This window comes from Anser anser (assembly GCF_964211835.1).
Source record: "Anser anser genome assembly, chromosome: 1".
NCBI lineage: Eukaryota > Metazoa > Chordata > Aves > Anseriformes > Anatidae > Anser > Anser anser.
In genome coordinates, this window is record NC_139720.1 from 118,780,601 (window position 1) to 118,796,089 (window position 15,489).

Consider the following 15,489-nt stretch of genomic DNA (forward strand, 5'->3'; position numbering starts at 1 on the left):
TTTCATCTTCTTCCTTACACAGTTCTGAATACACCTACATTCCCAGATTAACTGAAGATAACCGTCAAGATTAGTCATCACAGTCCTAACAACAATCCTACCCCTATCATGCACAATTATCTAAGGAATCCTTGAATAACCTTCCACAATTCCTTTAACTGTCCCAACTACATCTCTGCAATAGCTTTCTAAACCACAATGTACCTTCTGCTGTGCTTTCCATTTTCTTTAATGTAATATGTGTCTCCTTTCCACGTCTTGTTCAACCACTAATACTATTTTCAAATTATTCAGATCAAATAAACTTGAAAAGGTGCCTCATATTGACACTGTGCATGGAAAAAAAATCCCACTGTAACAGCGAATATGGACAGTGTATAACTGATCCCAGAAAACTGCCAAATCTAATAACTTCTTTAACATATGAAACTGTAGGTTAAGAGAGTGCATTTATGGTTAAAAATTAGACTTTTTGCTGCTCACTAGTTAACACAGACTTGCCTGTCATCTCATTTTATGTAGACACCAAAACTGCACTCTGCTCCGAGCATCTCATCGCAGAACCACTGAGTGGCCTGGGTCAGAAGGGACCTTAAGGGCCACCTGGTTCCAACCCCCCTGCCATGGGCAGGGACACCTCCCACCAGACCAGGCTGCCCAAAGCCTCATCCAGCCTGGCCTTGAGCACCTCCAGGGATGAAGGCATCTGAAACTTCAATCCTCTCTACGTGTAAACAAAAGAGGCATTAAAGCCATTTCAACTACTCACTTCCTCCATACAGTAATGACAGTTAAGGAAGCCCTCCATTACAATCCAAAAAGTTAACTCACAATTTACATTACACGTGCTCCTATGCTAAGAGCATATTTGAAGATTCTCATAAAGAGGCCAGAAGAGGCTGGCTCAGACACACATCCCTCTCATACCCTTTTTGTTTTCATACACTACTTTTTTTTTTTTTAATTTCACCAACTCTTAAGCACTGAAGAGAGGATTATGTAGTGTTCTGATCCAAAATTAGCTGAACAACAGTTTCTAACTAGAAAATTTTCAGAAATTATAGGAGTTACACTCACACCCTTCCCTTTGAACCGAGAAAGGGACAAATAAATAATAATTATCTTAAAAAGTAAACAAAAATAAAACAAAAGTTATGATTATTATTTTTTTAAAGCAGAGAGATCTTTAAGCCTGACCTACTAATCTTTTTAACAGGTAACACTTCAAATCAGATGGCCCTTCAATGAGTCTGAGTCTCTGGTCTTTGAAAATTTACAATGCACAAGTGTTAATGAAATCACAAATTCAAAGGCTTTGTTTTCCCAACAATTAAAGCCCAGAGAGGTTAGGAGAGTTTACAAACACACAGACAGCAACACATTTCTGTTTACCACGCCAAGGACTAAGAACACATGAAGTTTTCAGAAACGGTGTTTTTCGTTTGCCTTTAGCTACCTATCTGTAACACGTCCAGAAGCTCTTTTACAGTTGACCAACCAACGTATTCCATTTTTGTACTTCTTCATTCTTCCCAACCCCATTCCACTTTTTCTCTCCTATCAGAGGCTGCTTATGACATGCTTTCTGATGTTATGTAATGGATGTTTTCCATTTTCCTTATCCTCCCACCACGCCTTGTACTCCTTCTACGCTTTGGTGCATCCTGAAGATCAGCATCACTCTCCCTTACTCAAGCTTTCAAATTCCAAACTTAAAACTATTTCTTGCCCTTTTAACATATCCACCTACACCTTCCATACTTGCTCAGCTTTCTCCATCCTTCAAATCTAAAGGCAGCAAAGCATGACATGAGAACAGACACGTGACCGTTTCTTCTTGGCCTTCATATTCACCTCACGGAAAAAACAGAAGCAGCAGGTTTCTCAGCTCTTGCCCTCCTTAGGTGGTAAGGGGGGAAAAGGGGAGGCAGCAGTAGAAGATAAAGGCGCAGCCGATATTTCTGCAAAAGGAGCTGCTTTGTCTACCATACCTTAATTTAATTCACAAACCGGAGAAAGCAGAGGCATGACTGTATTCAGAACTGAGGGCATGTAACTTCTCAGGAGTTTTCACACTCTCCCCACACCCTCCTCAACTTCCTTACGCCTATTCTATTCCTGTTTACCCTGCTTTTAAAACCTTTTGAGGCAGGGAACAGCACCTAATAGCATAAATGCTACCTTAAGTTAGCAGTAACAGTTAGACGGTAGCCAGGACCAAGTTTCAGGTAGTTGCATAAGAGACTAAATATAAATATCCTGTAATTTCTACTGCCTTTGCCACCACCACCACCCCATTTTGTCTGCATCACTTTGTCACCTATTTAACTCCTTGTTTTCCCCCCTCTTCCTGAACCTTCCTTTTCAACCTCTCTTCCAGGCCCTTTCTTTCACTGCAAACCTCCTGTTTTTATTGTAACATTATATTATTTTTGAGAAACCTTCCCAAAAGGCTTCTTCACTTCTCTCCTTCCCCAAAAGCAAACGGAGGCCTGATTTTCAGTAGGCAGGTTCAAATGCAACTTATGGAGCATGCAACCTGGATCCCTCAGCCCATTCAGAGCCACGTCCACAATGACATGAAACAGCTTCATAAAAAATATTCAGCTTTCTTCTACAGTCCTCATACATACATTCTGGCATTCTTTGCTGCTGCACCTATGTTCAGATCTGAAACCACCCCAGCTCTTGTAGTGGCAGACTAACTCCACAAAACACTAGATCTTCCTTTAAGAGAGGGTAATAAAGCCAGGCCACTGCACTCACTCCATCCTTCCTCTCCAAAAGGAAGGTAACCCCAGTGACTTGTGCTTCCCTTAAGAAAACAAGAGACCAATCCTTTTGGCCTCAGCAAGTTTTACAAATATCCCTTCCAGAAACAGTGTCACACTAAGAGGGATGCATACCAGGTAGGCTCTCAAATCTCTCTTATTACAAAAACTATAAACTGTACTGGTTATTAAAACTAAGGAGTTTCCCATTTTTACTATTTTATTTTTTTAATTTAAATCTGAATCAGTTCTCCAGCCTGATTTACTGCACAGACCCCAGAAATGGTTTTACTACCATATATGAGAAGCAGCACAGGGAGAAAAACACACACAGACTACTTAAAATTCTGTTACCTACAGGAAAAAAGCATAAAACTAAAGCCTTAACTTCAATTCACTATTATCCCCTAAATTCTTGTGCAAGTAAGTTTTTAAATCATAAACCAGTGTTCGTGTAAAAAGTCAAAATGGCAAGTCCAATGAAAGGAGCAATACTACCAAAAAAAAGATTTATTGGCTCCATTTTAAAAGCTGTTGCACTGGAACTTTTTACTAATGCTAAAAGTGATATCCTGAAATTGTTCAGAATTTTGAAATTCTTCAAACGCAACCAGAAACTTAATGAAAAGCATATCCACGAGTCAATCTGCTTCAGAACTTAGTAACCGATCTATATTGAAAAGTGAATCATAATCCTCAAAACACCACTGTGAGAAAAGGAAATGACTTACAGCCATTTTAACAAACAACAATTAATTTAACAACTTACCACAAAGGAAATTCACATGTAGATATATAGTGTTCTGCTTGTAATTCATAACACATTTAGTCACTCCTTTAAAAAAAACTCTTAATTACACAACTTAATTAAACAAGCTTCTTCCACAAATGCTATGCAGCGAATGCAAGAACCGTGGAGGCAGCTATTTCATCAGAACAGCTCTGCCGGCGATCCATGCACCCTTACACTCTAAAGTGAAAGTATCTGAGAAAGAGCATTCTTCAACTCCCAAATGCGCTGAAGGGACTTTTTATTCATTCACACTGTGCTCTATTTGCGCAGGGAACACTCCCCCAGCATTCTTTAGATACAGAAAATAGTATATGGTATCAAGAATAATACCTGACCCACCCCACTCGCTGCAAAAACACGCTAGCTGACTTTAAAGATGTTCCATTCAACAAACTTTCTTAGGCTCGAATGCAAACTATCAAATGGCAGGCACACAGTACTTTTGATGGTGTCAACAGAACTAGTTTTGAAAGCAGGCTTTGAGCAGACTGGTTTTGAAAACAGGCTCTCCTCAACAGGCATTACAACTACTAGGGTGAGTTCTTCATTACGCTTATCTGCAAACCAGTATCATATATAATAAAATATTTAACTCACTTCTCTTACTTTACAGGACTCCTCTGGTCTGACAAATTCAGATTAGACATTATCAAACACAGTTCCTTTCCTTCCTTACAACAAAAGTGTTCTGTAAGGTACCAAGATTATGCTTTCAGGTACTTCTATACAAATCCTGACAGCCTCTGTAGGGCTCCATACAGGCCCACGGAGCTGGGTATTGTCTTGTTTGTTTAACTACAAAGAAGTACTCCGCTACTGAACAGGATTAACATTGTTACCGCACGTAACGAGTCAACTGGTCCCTATAACGCTGCTTGAAGTTTAATGAGCATCGCTTCCATTTCTAATTGTGAAGATACATTATTGAAACATTACGTTTCAACACCATAGCTGGAGAACCTCACCAAGAAGGGAGATTGCAACAAACGTAGCTTACCTGAGTTGTACAGGTAAAACACAAGACAGGGCTGAACTAAGGGACTGAGAGACCAGCACATGCACCTACCTACCCCTAAGCAGTCAGCGTGAGCGTGACAACAGATCAGCTTCTGGAATTATCCGAACAACTGCTGAAACCTGTCACCTTGCTCTGCAACATGCTCACTTCAGACTCTCCACTCACCTGCTTAGCCCTCTTCTGCAGAAACTCATCTAACCCCTTTACGGCAGTAACTAGTTTTACATAACCATTTTAGTTTTCACAAATACACATTTATTTCCATTTCAATAGGTTGAAAGTATTGCCAAATCCCTCCCGTTACCCAAAAACCCTCTCAGTTGAGGGCCAAGAACAACGATATTTTTGTTCACTAACCATGATTAACCTGAAGCCTAATTCATGATTTTGTAAGGCTGGAAACCAAAGCTTAATTTCTCCACAGAACGTAAACTCGCCTAACTCCCAGTGGGATAAAGAAAAAAAAAAAGTAGGCCATGGCATTTAATTCTGGTACCAGGAAGTCTTATAATAAACGTTAATCACTATAAAATCACTTCATAGCCATAAATATTTTCCATAACTCCCCTTAATTTTCTCTGACTGTAGAAACGTTAAAGAAAACAAATTGCTCTACAAGCAGAGTTGCCCAAGTATCGAACATCTACTCTTTTCTAAAATGGTATATAGAACAAATACACGGTACTCTTTTCAGATGATGCTTTCAACGCTAACTTCAGAAGATATTAACACAGTATTTCTCTCTTCTTCTTCATCCCTACTGTTTGCCATGTCTATTTAACAATTAAGGCAGTAGAGCATGAGTTGTCTTAATTCTATAAATATGTCGCTTAAAGAAACGTACCGCTTCAGCCTCCACAGACTAGGTAGACGAGTACTTAGAAGCTGCCATATGTAGCAACATTTATTCCATAAAAAACATGGAAAGACAATATAACAAAGAAAAATCTTACACTGTATTCCCTAATAATAGTCTCCTGATAGAGAACATAAAGCTTACTGAGATGCAAAGACCAGTATTCTGGTTTTCCTGCAATCTTAACTGCGCTTCTACAAAATCATGTTATTTGAGGAGATCAGGCCCCTGCTTACCTTTTCATTAATATATTAAAATGACAACAGTAAAATTTTACCTTCACCAATTTTTTCCTTGCCTTCAGGAAGTAGTCACAACCCTGCACTTTAAACTTAAGTAAAACCCAAAACATTCAAAAATTGAAGTTTTAAGTAATAAAAAACATTATTTTAAAGAAATACGCCTTAAACACCAGCTTTGAGAAGTATGAAAACATTCAGAGTAGCTCATACTTGAGCAAAAAGTACTGTGCAATGTCCATATATAAATATATATAAAGAGTTATTTTTAATACCAGATGCAATACAAATGTTGCAAGCATATAATTAAGTCTTTAAGTACCAAGATAGATAAATATCATATAGGCTGTTTTAAAATATTGCAATTTCAAAGTATAAACATGGTACAACCATGAACTGTAGAATGTGTCATCCGTTACCTTAATTGGATCCTAAAAAAAACCGCACCATATTAACATAAAGCACAAGCAGCATGCAGAGAAATACTGATCTTTAAAATCTGTACATCATTCCCAGCTATCCAACAGTCACAGTTACAATTTTTACTTCAAATCTTTCAACTTCCAGACACCCTCAGGAGGGGGCTACAAAACCAGTTTCACCCGTAACAGGATTTACAAAACGTTAACCAACTCCAACTTGTTCCACATTAATAGCCAGTATGCTAGATAAGCAAATAAAAAATGCAGAATGCATTAAAAAAATAAAAATAAAACATAGGAACAGCTGAGATACAAATTTACAGAAACTGGAAAGGCTTCCCACTTCCTGGAATGGCTTACAAATGCCTCATGGTACCAATTCCCAGTTTCTCAATTCCCAACACTGCCATTATGTGAGGCTAACACTATAATTACTTTTAAAGCATTTTTTCTTGGTTTTGATGAAAATAAATTAAGCCAAAATGTTTCCAAAGTTATTAAATTAAAAAAAAAAAGACTTTACTACACCTAGACTAATCTGTTAAAATGTTTTCCTGCATAATTGTTTTTCAAGCAGCCTGTTACAATTAAAACTGAGGATATTTAATTATAGATCAGTAGAAAATTAACGTCAACACCAAAGAGACAAAGTCACTATATACTAATGCACACTGTCCAGAACTATTTTTAAACAAGTAACACCTACAATTACAACGAAGGTGAAAGAATATTGTCTCTGTATGCTTATTTTGTATGCTAAATAAAAGCACAGATGATCGCTTTGTAAATTTTGTCAACACGCGTGGCCTCTGCACAAAGAAAACATGATTTTTAAAAATCAGCTGCAAAACAAAAGGTCCACAAAAACCACAAAAGGTAACAGAGACCTAAAACTGGTATATTACAACAAACTACTTCATCTCTCTTTGTATCGACTTCAACATCAATACTGTTAAATGGAAACATGCTTCAAATTTTGTCCACAGAATATGACAAACTGATTAAGCTCAATGAATAGGAATTACCAAACATCTTAAATCCAATAAATTAGACCAGCTACATCAACCTAAATCTGTATAGGAGCCAAATAATTATAGCTTATGAAACAAAGATTTGTCACTGAAAAAGAGTTCACTTTGGCAAAACAATAGAATTTAAAAAAAAAAATAAAGGAATAAAGAGGAAAAGGAAACTGCAGTTCACTTCCAAAACAGCATATGCCCCCCCAAGTAATTTTCAGGTCCACCTCCCATGAGAACAAACATCTTTCTGGGAGAAAGAGACATCAAGATACCAGCAGGGTTTTTTGTTTTTGTTTTTGTTTTTTTTTGCTCCTTCACATCTTGTCAACTATAGAAGTGCAACTGCATGCACTTTCGCCTAAACGAGACCAACTACATTGGATTTTCAGCATTTCAACTGCCTTGAAAGGAGATGTCTCTTTCAATTTCCCCTCTTTTCTGCCCCAAAACCACAGTAGCTGCAAACTATTATTTTCAAGCTCTTTTCCTGCAAAACAAACAATTTTTGACAACAGCAAATTCTATTTCTTTGTCACAAATACTAGCAGCGTGTACACAATTACATAAAAGTTTGATTTTTTTACTGGCTTATCACACATCCAATACGTGGAGCAACAACACAGTACTGCTGACCTTTACTCAGTATCTTCAATACTCCCCATAAATATTGTATAGATCTGATGTCATATCTGCTCTTTTCATTTGTTACACCCAGCAGCAGAACCCAGTTTAGTTCATTCTACTACGGTCAGATATCCTACAAAGTGAAACTACCAAAAACCGGGACTCTGGTCCAGATCTGGAGTATGAACAAAACCCACAACTACATTAAAGCTCCGGACAAGAAGCTTCCTCCATCCCTGGAAGGGATCCCGGATTTCTTACTGTTCAACCCTGCCAGGGTGTGGCTTCACGAAGCCAGAGGTCCCCCCGCTCAGGCTCCACGCGATCTCCTGCTTGGCCTGGAAGAGCTTCAGCCAACGCGCCGCCTCCTGCTAAGCAACCCCCCTAAAAACTGGAGCAGCACCTCATGGTGTTGAGGCACCGAACCCGAGCCCATGCCAGAGCCCTGCTGCTTGCACAAGGGCTGGGGCAGAGAAAGGAGAGGTTCCCCGGACACTGGCAGCCCAGGTCTCCACCTCCCCCTGCCAGTCCCCGGGGACACACGCGCTGCTCCCACCACCCTGACCGCAGGGAATGCGGCCGGGCATCACAGCAGCCCCCCCCCTTTCCAGAGGGTTCCACAGCAGATGCGCTGCTCCCGCCTTGCGGGAAGCCCCGACACACTTTTGTCTTTGTGGAGGATTCCTCCAGAAACATGGCTCCACGGCTTTCCTTACCTGCTAGCCTTCCACATAAATCTCACGTTACTTTACAATGCACCGGCTTGTACATTCTTAAATCACTCAGTTAGGATTTCATAATTATGGAGCCCAGGGTCTTTGTTAGCTGTTGTTGCTCCATGCACAAAAGGAAAGATTTCATTACTATCACTGCAAAACCTAGTCATTAAATGCACACATGTACGTCCACACTTTCTGCAATAAAAATGACCGTTACGTGAAATTTAAATGGCCTGCTAGAATAATTACTCTAAACCCTCCCTTGCGGTGTAGATTTTACAGAACCTATAAAGCTACACACACGCAAAAAAAAAAAAAAGAATTGCATGAGTAACAAGCATCTTAAAAATAACAACTTTTTACTTATCGATAACAGTACTTGAAGCACGTGTGTTCCCAAAAAGGAAAAGGCACAAACAAAACTGCATCTGGTTCAAGCCATGAAATTCCTCTGAAACATCTTTGCACTGAACAGTAACATTTTAATCTACTTCCTCAACAATCTACTTTTTTTCTCAGTGACATGTTTTACAAAGAGCATGCTTCCTAAGTTAGCATGCAATTCATAAATGTCCAAAACACTGTCAGAAAACCGAGGTGGAATATCAAAAATTAAAAAAAAAAAAAAAGTATTTGCTCTATGGAGTCATACATTGATGCAGTAAGAGAAGATTCGACAGTATTTCCATAAACGTACTTCAAAAATATCAAAAAGCTGCACAACTTCATTGACCTGACACAGACTGTAAATACTAAAACTGTAACTGACTGACATAGAAAAATAAAGGCATCAAATGCAAGAAAGAACTCAAAATTCAACGTGATGAACTGCTGCCCACTTTCCTTGATTTTACAGTATGCAAAATACAACTTAACCTAGTGATGTTATGTGACAGAATCTAATTGATACGGTACTTTTATTTTCGAACTGGCCTCCTTAAGCTCTATCCCATACGGTTCTCTGTAACGCTCCCGACAGCCCCAGCAGCACTCACTCAGCAACCTGAGCTCTAGTCTACTAACAGTTAATGGACGTTATTTAACTGGTCTGACGTGTCACTCCCCTACCTTTTTATCTGGAAAAATACTTTAGTAGCTAACTCCAAAAATCAAAACGAAATAGAAGGGCTTGTTTTGTTTTCGTTTTTTTAATATAAGCACAAAGAAAAGTGTACTTGCTTTTCGTCCCGTCCCTCCCCCCACGTCCTGACATTGAGCTTTTCGAATTACGCCAGAAATAAACATCCAAGCACGAGTGAGGGCCTAAGCCACCGAACGCAACGCAGTATGGAGCTGGGGCTCAACCAAGCAAAAAAAAAAAAAAAGGAAGGGGGGGGAGAAAAAAAATATCTCCACGTGAAAATATCAGCGCAGCGCCCGAGCACAACAATACAATAGGCTGAACAAAGTGTCAAACGCGGAGCTCCTGACAGGAACAAGTCGGAAAGCGGGACCCAGAGGAACAGAGCCCCCTGCTTCGGCCGTGTGGTGCTTTCAGAGCCCCTATTTTTTTTTTTTTTTCCCCCTGCTGCGCGAGTGTTTTCTTCGCGCGCAGGCTCCAGATCCAACTCGCAGATACTCAGCCTCGCACAGCCTTTGTCGGCAGCTCGCGGCCCGGCAGCCTGAACGTGCTACAGGTTGATAAGGACGACGCCAGCTCCGCGGACGCCGGGGGTGCAGCCGGAGCCAAGTCGCGAGGAGCAGCCGGGAGTTTCCCTCGGTGCTCACCGGGGGGACGGGGACGGGGACGCGGGCTCCGCGCTCGGGGCGAGGCGCCTCCGTCCCCGCTGTTTGTTTCGTGTTTACCTCCCCCCCCCCCCCTTCCCTTTCTCCTCCCTGTCCGGCCATCTTGGGCCGACGGGAGCAGCCATTACTTAACTCAATGACAGGGCCCGCAACTTTTCGCACAGCCCGACGCCTCCCCCGCTCCCCGACGAGCCGGGACAGCGGGGCGCGGGGAGGGAAGGAGGAGAGCGGGGGGGGGGAACGCAGCTCCCGCGGAGCAGCCCGCACGTCTCCCAACACACCGCTCCTCCGCCGGGCCCGGGAGCGGCCGGGACCGTCCCCGTGGCCGCCCCCCCCCCGCTCCCGGTGTCCCCACACGGTTCCCTCCTCGCTGCCTCCCCCCCCCCCCCCCCCGTGAGGCGCAACGGCCGGCGGGCAGCGCGCGCGCCGCCAACGGCCCCCGCCGCGCGGGGCCAAAATCACGAGGGAGGCTCCGGGGAGAGGCCAACGTCAGCAGCGCCTCGCGCGCGCCCTCCCCCCGCCGCCTCCTCCTCCTCCTCCTCCTCCTCCCCCCCTCTCACCGCCTCCCCCCCCCCCCACCCCCCGCCGCCCCCGCGCCCCCTCCCCCGGCTCTCTCCGGCCCGGCCCGGGGCAGGACGAGCCCCGCCGGGACGCGGCTCCCCCCCCGACGGAGCGGGGGGGCGCTGCGGATGTGGCGGTGCCCCGCGCACACGCAGCCTCGCCCGGGCCCGGTGCACACGCACTCACACTCGCGCACACACTCGGGGGAGCGGCCCGCTCCCTCCCCTCCCCCCCCCCGCGTTCACCCCCCCCCCCAAGGCGGTCTCCACATCCATCCCCGCTCGTACCTTTAACAGCAAGGCCTTCGTTCTGGCGCCATCTTCATGAAGCCTCAGAAAGCCGAAGAGGCGGCTGCGGGAGGGGAGAGGAGAGGAGCGAGGCGTTAGCGACACACGGAGACACGGGCACCCCCCCACCCCCACCCCCCTCCCGCAGCCCAGCGCCGAGGCGCGGCGCGGCCTCGGGGCCGGCCGCACACACGCACCGCCGAGCCGCGGGCACGGGACGGGCAGAGAGAGGAGAGGAGCGGGGGTGGGGGGGGGGGGGAGCGCGGGCCGAGCCGGGACGCGGAGGCGGCCGGGGCGGCGTGGGGAGCGGGTACCTGTCGAGGCCGGCGAGGGCTTCCCTCTCGTCGGCTGTCAAGCTGGCGAAGTCCTCCTCGCTCTGCCCGCTCGCTTTCCCCGCCGCCATTTTCTTTTCCTCATCACCGAAAGGAGCAGCAGAGGCGGCGGCGGCGGCGAGCGACACTCCGCACGATTTCATGGAAACGCAGCGTAATTAAAACCGCCGATCGCAGGCGCTTTCCCCCCCCCCCCCACCGCCACCCCTACCCCTCCTCCTCTTCCTCCTCCTCCTCCTCCTCTCTCGCGAGCCCCCCGACACCCCCCAGCGCCGGGCGGGGCGGGGTGCCCGACACACGCACACGCACCACAACTTTTATTACAACAACAACAGCCGGCAGGGAGGGGGAGGGAGGGAGGGAGGGAGGGAGGGGAGAGGGAGGGAGGCGGGGGGAAGCCCCGCTGCTCGGAGGAGGGAGGGAGGGAGGAGGGAGGGAGGAGGGGGAGGGAGCCCCAGCGCCGGAGGCCAGGAGGAGGCGGAGGCAGCGGATGAGCGGCCCAGCCGTGTTTACATCGCCGCCGCCCCGGCCTAGGCGGCGGGGAAAGGGAACGGGGCCGAACCGTGCCGCCCCCGGGCCGCCCCGGCGAAGTTGTGCGGCCGCGGCCCAAAGTTGCGCTAATTGTGGCACCGCGCCGCCACCGCCGGCACCTACACACCCCCCCCCCCCTCCCCGCCCCGCCCCGCCCCGGCCCACGCGGCCAATCGCCGCCTCCGCGGCGCTGCACGTGACCTTTGTTGACTTACGTCAGTCATAGCGCTCCGCCGCCGCCGCCGCGATACGGATCGGTGGCCGCTCGCCGCCAGCCCCCCTCGTCTCATTGGCTGGCGGCTGCGGGAGGGGGCGGGCCCGAGGGTATCTGCGGCTCGCGAGAGGGCGAGCGGGCTGTCAATCAGAGGAGTGCACCTTTAAAAGCGGAGGACGAGGAGGAGGGGGCTCTCGGGAGCGAGGCGGGAGGAGTTGCGTAACGGGGGCTCCGGGCTGGGGGCGCGCACGGCGCGGAGGGAGCGGCCGGAGCGGCCCTCGCTATCGCCCCGGGGCCTCGCTAACGCCTGAGGGGTGGGGGCCGCACCGTGCTGCGCTCTCGCTCTCGTTTGGCTCGGCGGCGGGGCGTGGCCGCCTTGGCACAGGCGGCCGATAATGGCTTCCCGGAGCGGGGAGCGGGCACGGCGCTGCCTCCGGGCGGCAGCGGGCAGAGGAAGGGCGCCTCAGCCCGGCCGCGGCCGCCCCCCGTGGCGCGGCGGGGCGGGGACTTCCCCTGCCGCCCCTTCCCGCCGGCTGGGGAGGGACAGAGGGGTGGCGGCCTTTGGTCGGCCGCCGCCCCGCCAACGGACGAGCGCGTGGCGAGGCGTGCAGCGCGCGCGGACGGCGGGGGGCGGGGCCTGGGGGGGGGGGGGGGCGGCCCTGCCTCGCGCCGCCCCTCCGCGGGCCTCCGTGACAGGTGGAGCGGCGCCCGCCGGCCGTCACGTGACGGGGGGGGGGTGCGCCGCCCGTTGGGCTTCCTCCCCTCAGAGGAGGGCCTGCCCGTTTAACGGCCGCCCGCCGTGCTTCGGCACGGCTATCAGCTGCCCTCCGGAACTGGGTCAATAAGGTCTAAGGCCGAGCTACGCAGAGGATATTCAGTCGCAGTGTTGCTGCTTCTATCCCTTCGTTTTTAATTTCTACCGTGGAATCACGTACTTATGAGACTGACCCGTGTTTTTTTTTCCTTTCACAGGTGTACCAGGTGAAGTTCACATCAGTAATGTTTTCGAAGTGGCTCCTCAGATGTTTTCTGATATCATGGAGCAAAGACACTTGAAGAAGTGTGTTGAGTCTTGCATGACTTCCCAGCATACTGACTGAAGATCTGGTCAAGACAAGGTCTTGAATAGTGCAAAAGACTCCAATGAATGTGTCTGTGCTCACTCTAAAAGCAAAATCATGTATGCTATTCTTTCTGATGCAAATGCAGGTAGAACAAAAAGCGACCTGAGTTTAGAACGGTTCCGTATCTTCATAAAATAGCCAGTTGGTTAGAGTATCAATGCAAGAGGCGAGGGATTGTGTTTAAAGCACTCTTACTTGAGGTTGGACTCCAGATAAAGAATGAGTTACTCTTGTTTCTGGGAATGGGCCCTATCCTGGTAATAGTGAAAATATTAATAAAGTTATGATCAAACATCTATCTCCAGTGTTTTACACAGCTTCTCTGTCACATATTTTCTCAGCAGAGTCCTGTATCTACTAAATATTAGTTAATTTGTTAGGTTTTTAGTGTTGTTTGAATTCCAACATCATCTGTGAGTCTTCAGAACCACTTTGCTGCCTTCAGTGTGGGAGTTGTGGACGGATAAAGCTCTGGGACTGAGCAGTGCTCTTTGGGTCCCACTTCCTTGTGCATCCTCGCCCCCACCTTACACTTCCACGCAATTTCTTTGTGTGTTGCTATTTGCTGTGTCCAGTGTTGCTTTGTCATGCTCAAGGCTTGTCCAATCTGTTCAGCTGCAGACCAGTTTGCCAAAGAGCTCTGTGTTCCAAGTTGGCATTTGGCAGCCTTGTCATTCTCTGCAGCTGGAAATTGAGATGCAGGCTTGATGCTCATTGATACTGCTTGCAAAGTAATGTTAGGTACAGCAAGTGTGAATTCTAGAACTCTCTGTAAAACCAAACACCCATTGCTGGATGTCCTGCTGAGCTGAAAGACGACTCTTAAAATCACTGCGCAGAGGTTGATAGGGAAGAAGGATTTAGCATCGACGCTGGGATTTGAGCTGCCATCTCATTTGATGTCAAGGGTAGTTCTGCTATCTCAAACATCCAGGTTCATTGGTAAATAGGACAAGCACACAGGTAGGAACTCAATCTCAGGCAAATAACTTCGTGCAGCACGGAAAAGGGGAACGGTGACCTCCACCCGATCTAATTTTTCTAATCATTACTGTTCATTACCATCAACTCCAGCAGTCAAGTGCTTACCTTGCCGTAGCCAACTAAAGGAGGAGCTGTTCAGAGATGGCGCTGATCCTACCAGGATTTTTTCATAAGCAAGAGTCCAGTAGTCTGACAAATGTTCGCCACAAAAATTCATTGTAATTCCTGATAGAAACTCCTGACCAGGGGCTTGTTTGCTATCATAAATGCTGTCCAGCGTCAGGATTGCTCCTTCCAGCAATGCACAAAGCTCCCTGCTGCAAGTCATGAGGCCTGATCTCTTTTTGTCCTGTGTCAAGGACATCTGGGACAAGACGAAGCGTCAGTTCTGACTGATGGAGAATGGAGGAACTGCTCTCCCTGTTTTCTTTTGACGTGGTCTTGAGGTTCTTCCTGGACAAAGCAGCCATCACTGACTCACTTTCTCAAAACCACATTCTTTGCTGGATAAATCTGGTTTCATTTTCTGTGTCCATAGAGCTCTTGCTCTCCAGAAGGGCAGGGGTTCTCTGCAATACTTCAGTGGTTTTACAAAGTGTATTAAAAAGACACATTTGCTCCATGTAGACCATCTGGATCACAGTGTTTGTCCATGGGTGTCTCCCTTCCTCTGAGTATCTGACCCCATCTCAGATACATTCTCTGGCAACTTCAGATACATGCTTATTTCTAAGAAAACCACTTAACAGAACATACTGATTGTTACTCACACACTCAGTATGACTTCCAAGTCAGGTAACAAATTGGAACAAAATTTCAAGCTGTATTAGATACAGCTGAAATGTCACATTCTCCCATAGCCCGAGACATGGCTGCCGCTCACCTACAGCAAGACACATGATTTCAGCCCCTGGAAATACTATGGTGCTTAGAGTTATTATATAGGTTCAAGTTGACCTTTCTTCCCTGCTTTTCGCAGTTCTTTGCAGCTCCTAGGATAGTGAGGGTAACAGCTACCTCGTTGTAATGTTGTGTGGGAATATGAAGAAGCACAGGATGCGTGTGTGACCTCTACTGACATTGCTTTCAAAGAAAAAAAAAAAAAAAGGTCATTCAGGTGTGGAGTCAACATTATGCTTGTAAGAGCCCAGAGGACCTCTAGCTCTAAGGCAACTCCTTTTTTCCTTTTTGCAGTTCCCTGGGAGGACGGTGACAAGACAGCAGCAATCTCAGATGCGTGTGGCAG

General features: G+C 46.9%; 1 protein-coding gene and 1 long non-coding RNA gene across 17 annotated transcripts in view; one reads left to right on the forward strand and one right to left on the reverse strand.

Moving 5' to 3' along the window:
- KDM6A (lysine demethylase 6A) overlaps nt 1–12,074 on the reverse strand; it is a 155,555-nt gene extending 143,481 nt beyond the window's left edge. For 6 of the 15 annotated variants that reach the window (XM_083837719.1, XM_083837727.1, XM_083837728.1 and 3 more), the window contains exons 1-2: nt 11,373–12,073; nt 11,059–11,122 (exon numbers count right to left, since the gene is read on the reverse strand). In XM_083837719.1, the coding sequence (XP_083693845.1) occupies nt 11,059–11,122; nt 11,373–11,533 (225 nt within the window). In that variant the 5' untranslated portion in view covers nt 11,534–12,073. Of the gene's footprint in view, nt 1–11,058; nt 11,123–11,372 lie in introns of all 15 variants that reach the window. The other 9 variants (XM_083837717.1, XM_083837725.1, XM_083837726.1 and 6 more) reach the window with 2 other exon arrangements.
- A 281-nt stretch (nt 12,075–12,355) lies between these two features.
- On the forward strand, nt 12,356–14,150 carry LOC310900661. Of its 2 annotated transcripts, none has more exons than XR_014585316.1 (2): nt 12,356–13,020; nt 13,108–14,150. It is a non-coding gene; the product is annotated as an uncharacterized lncRNA (long non-coding RNA). The 2 variants fall into 2 exon arrangements; XR_014585317.1 differs by having other exon boundaries at nt 12,356–12,981.
- Nucleotides 14,151–15,489: the final 1,339 nt, after the last annotated feature.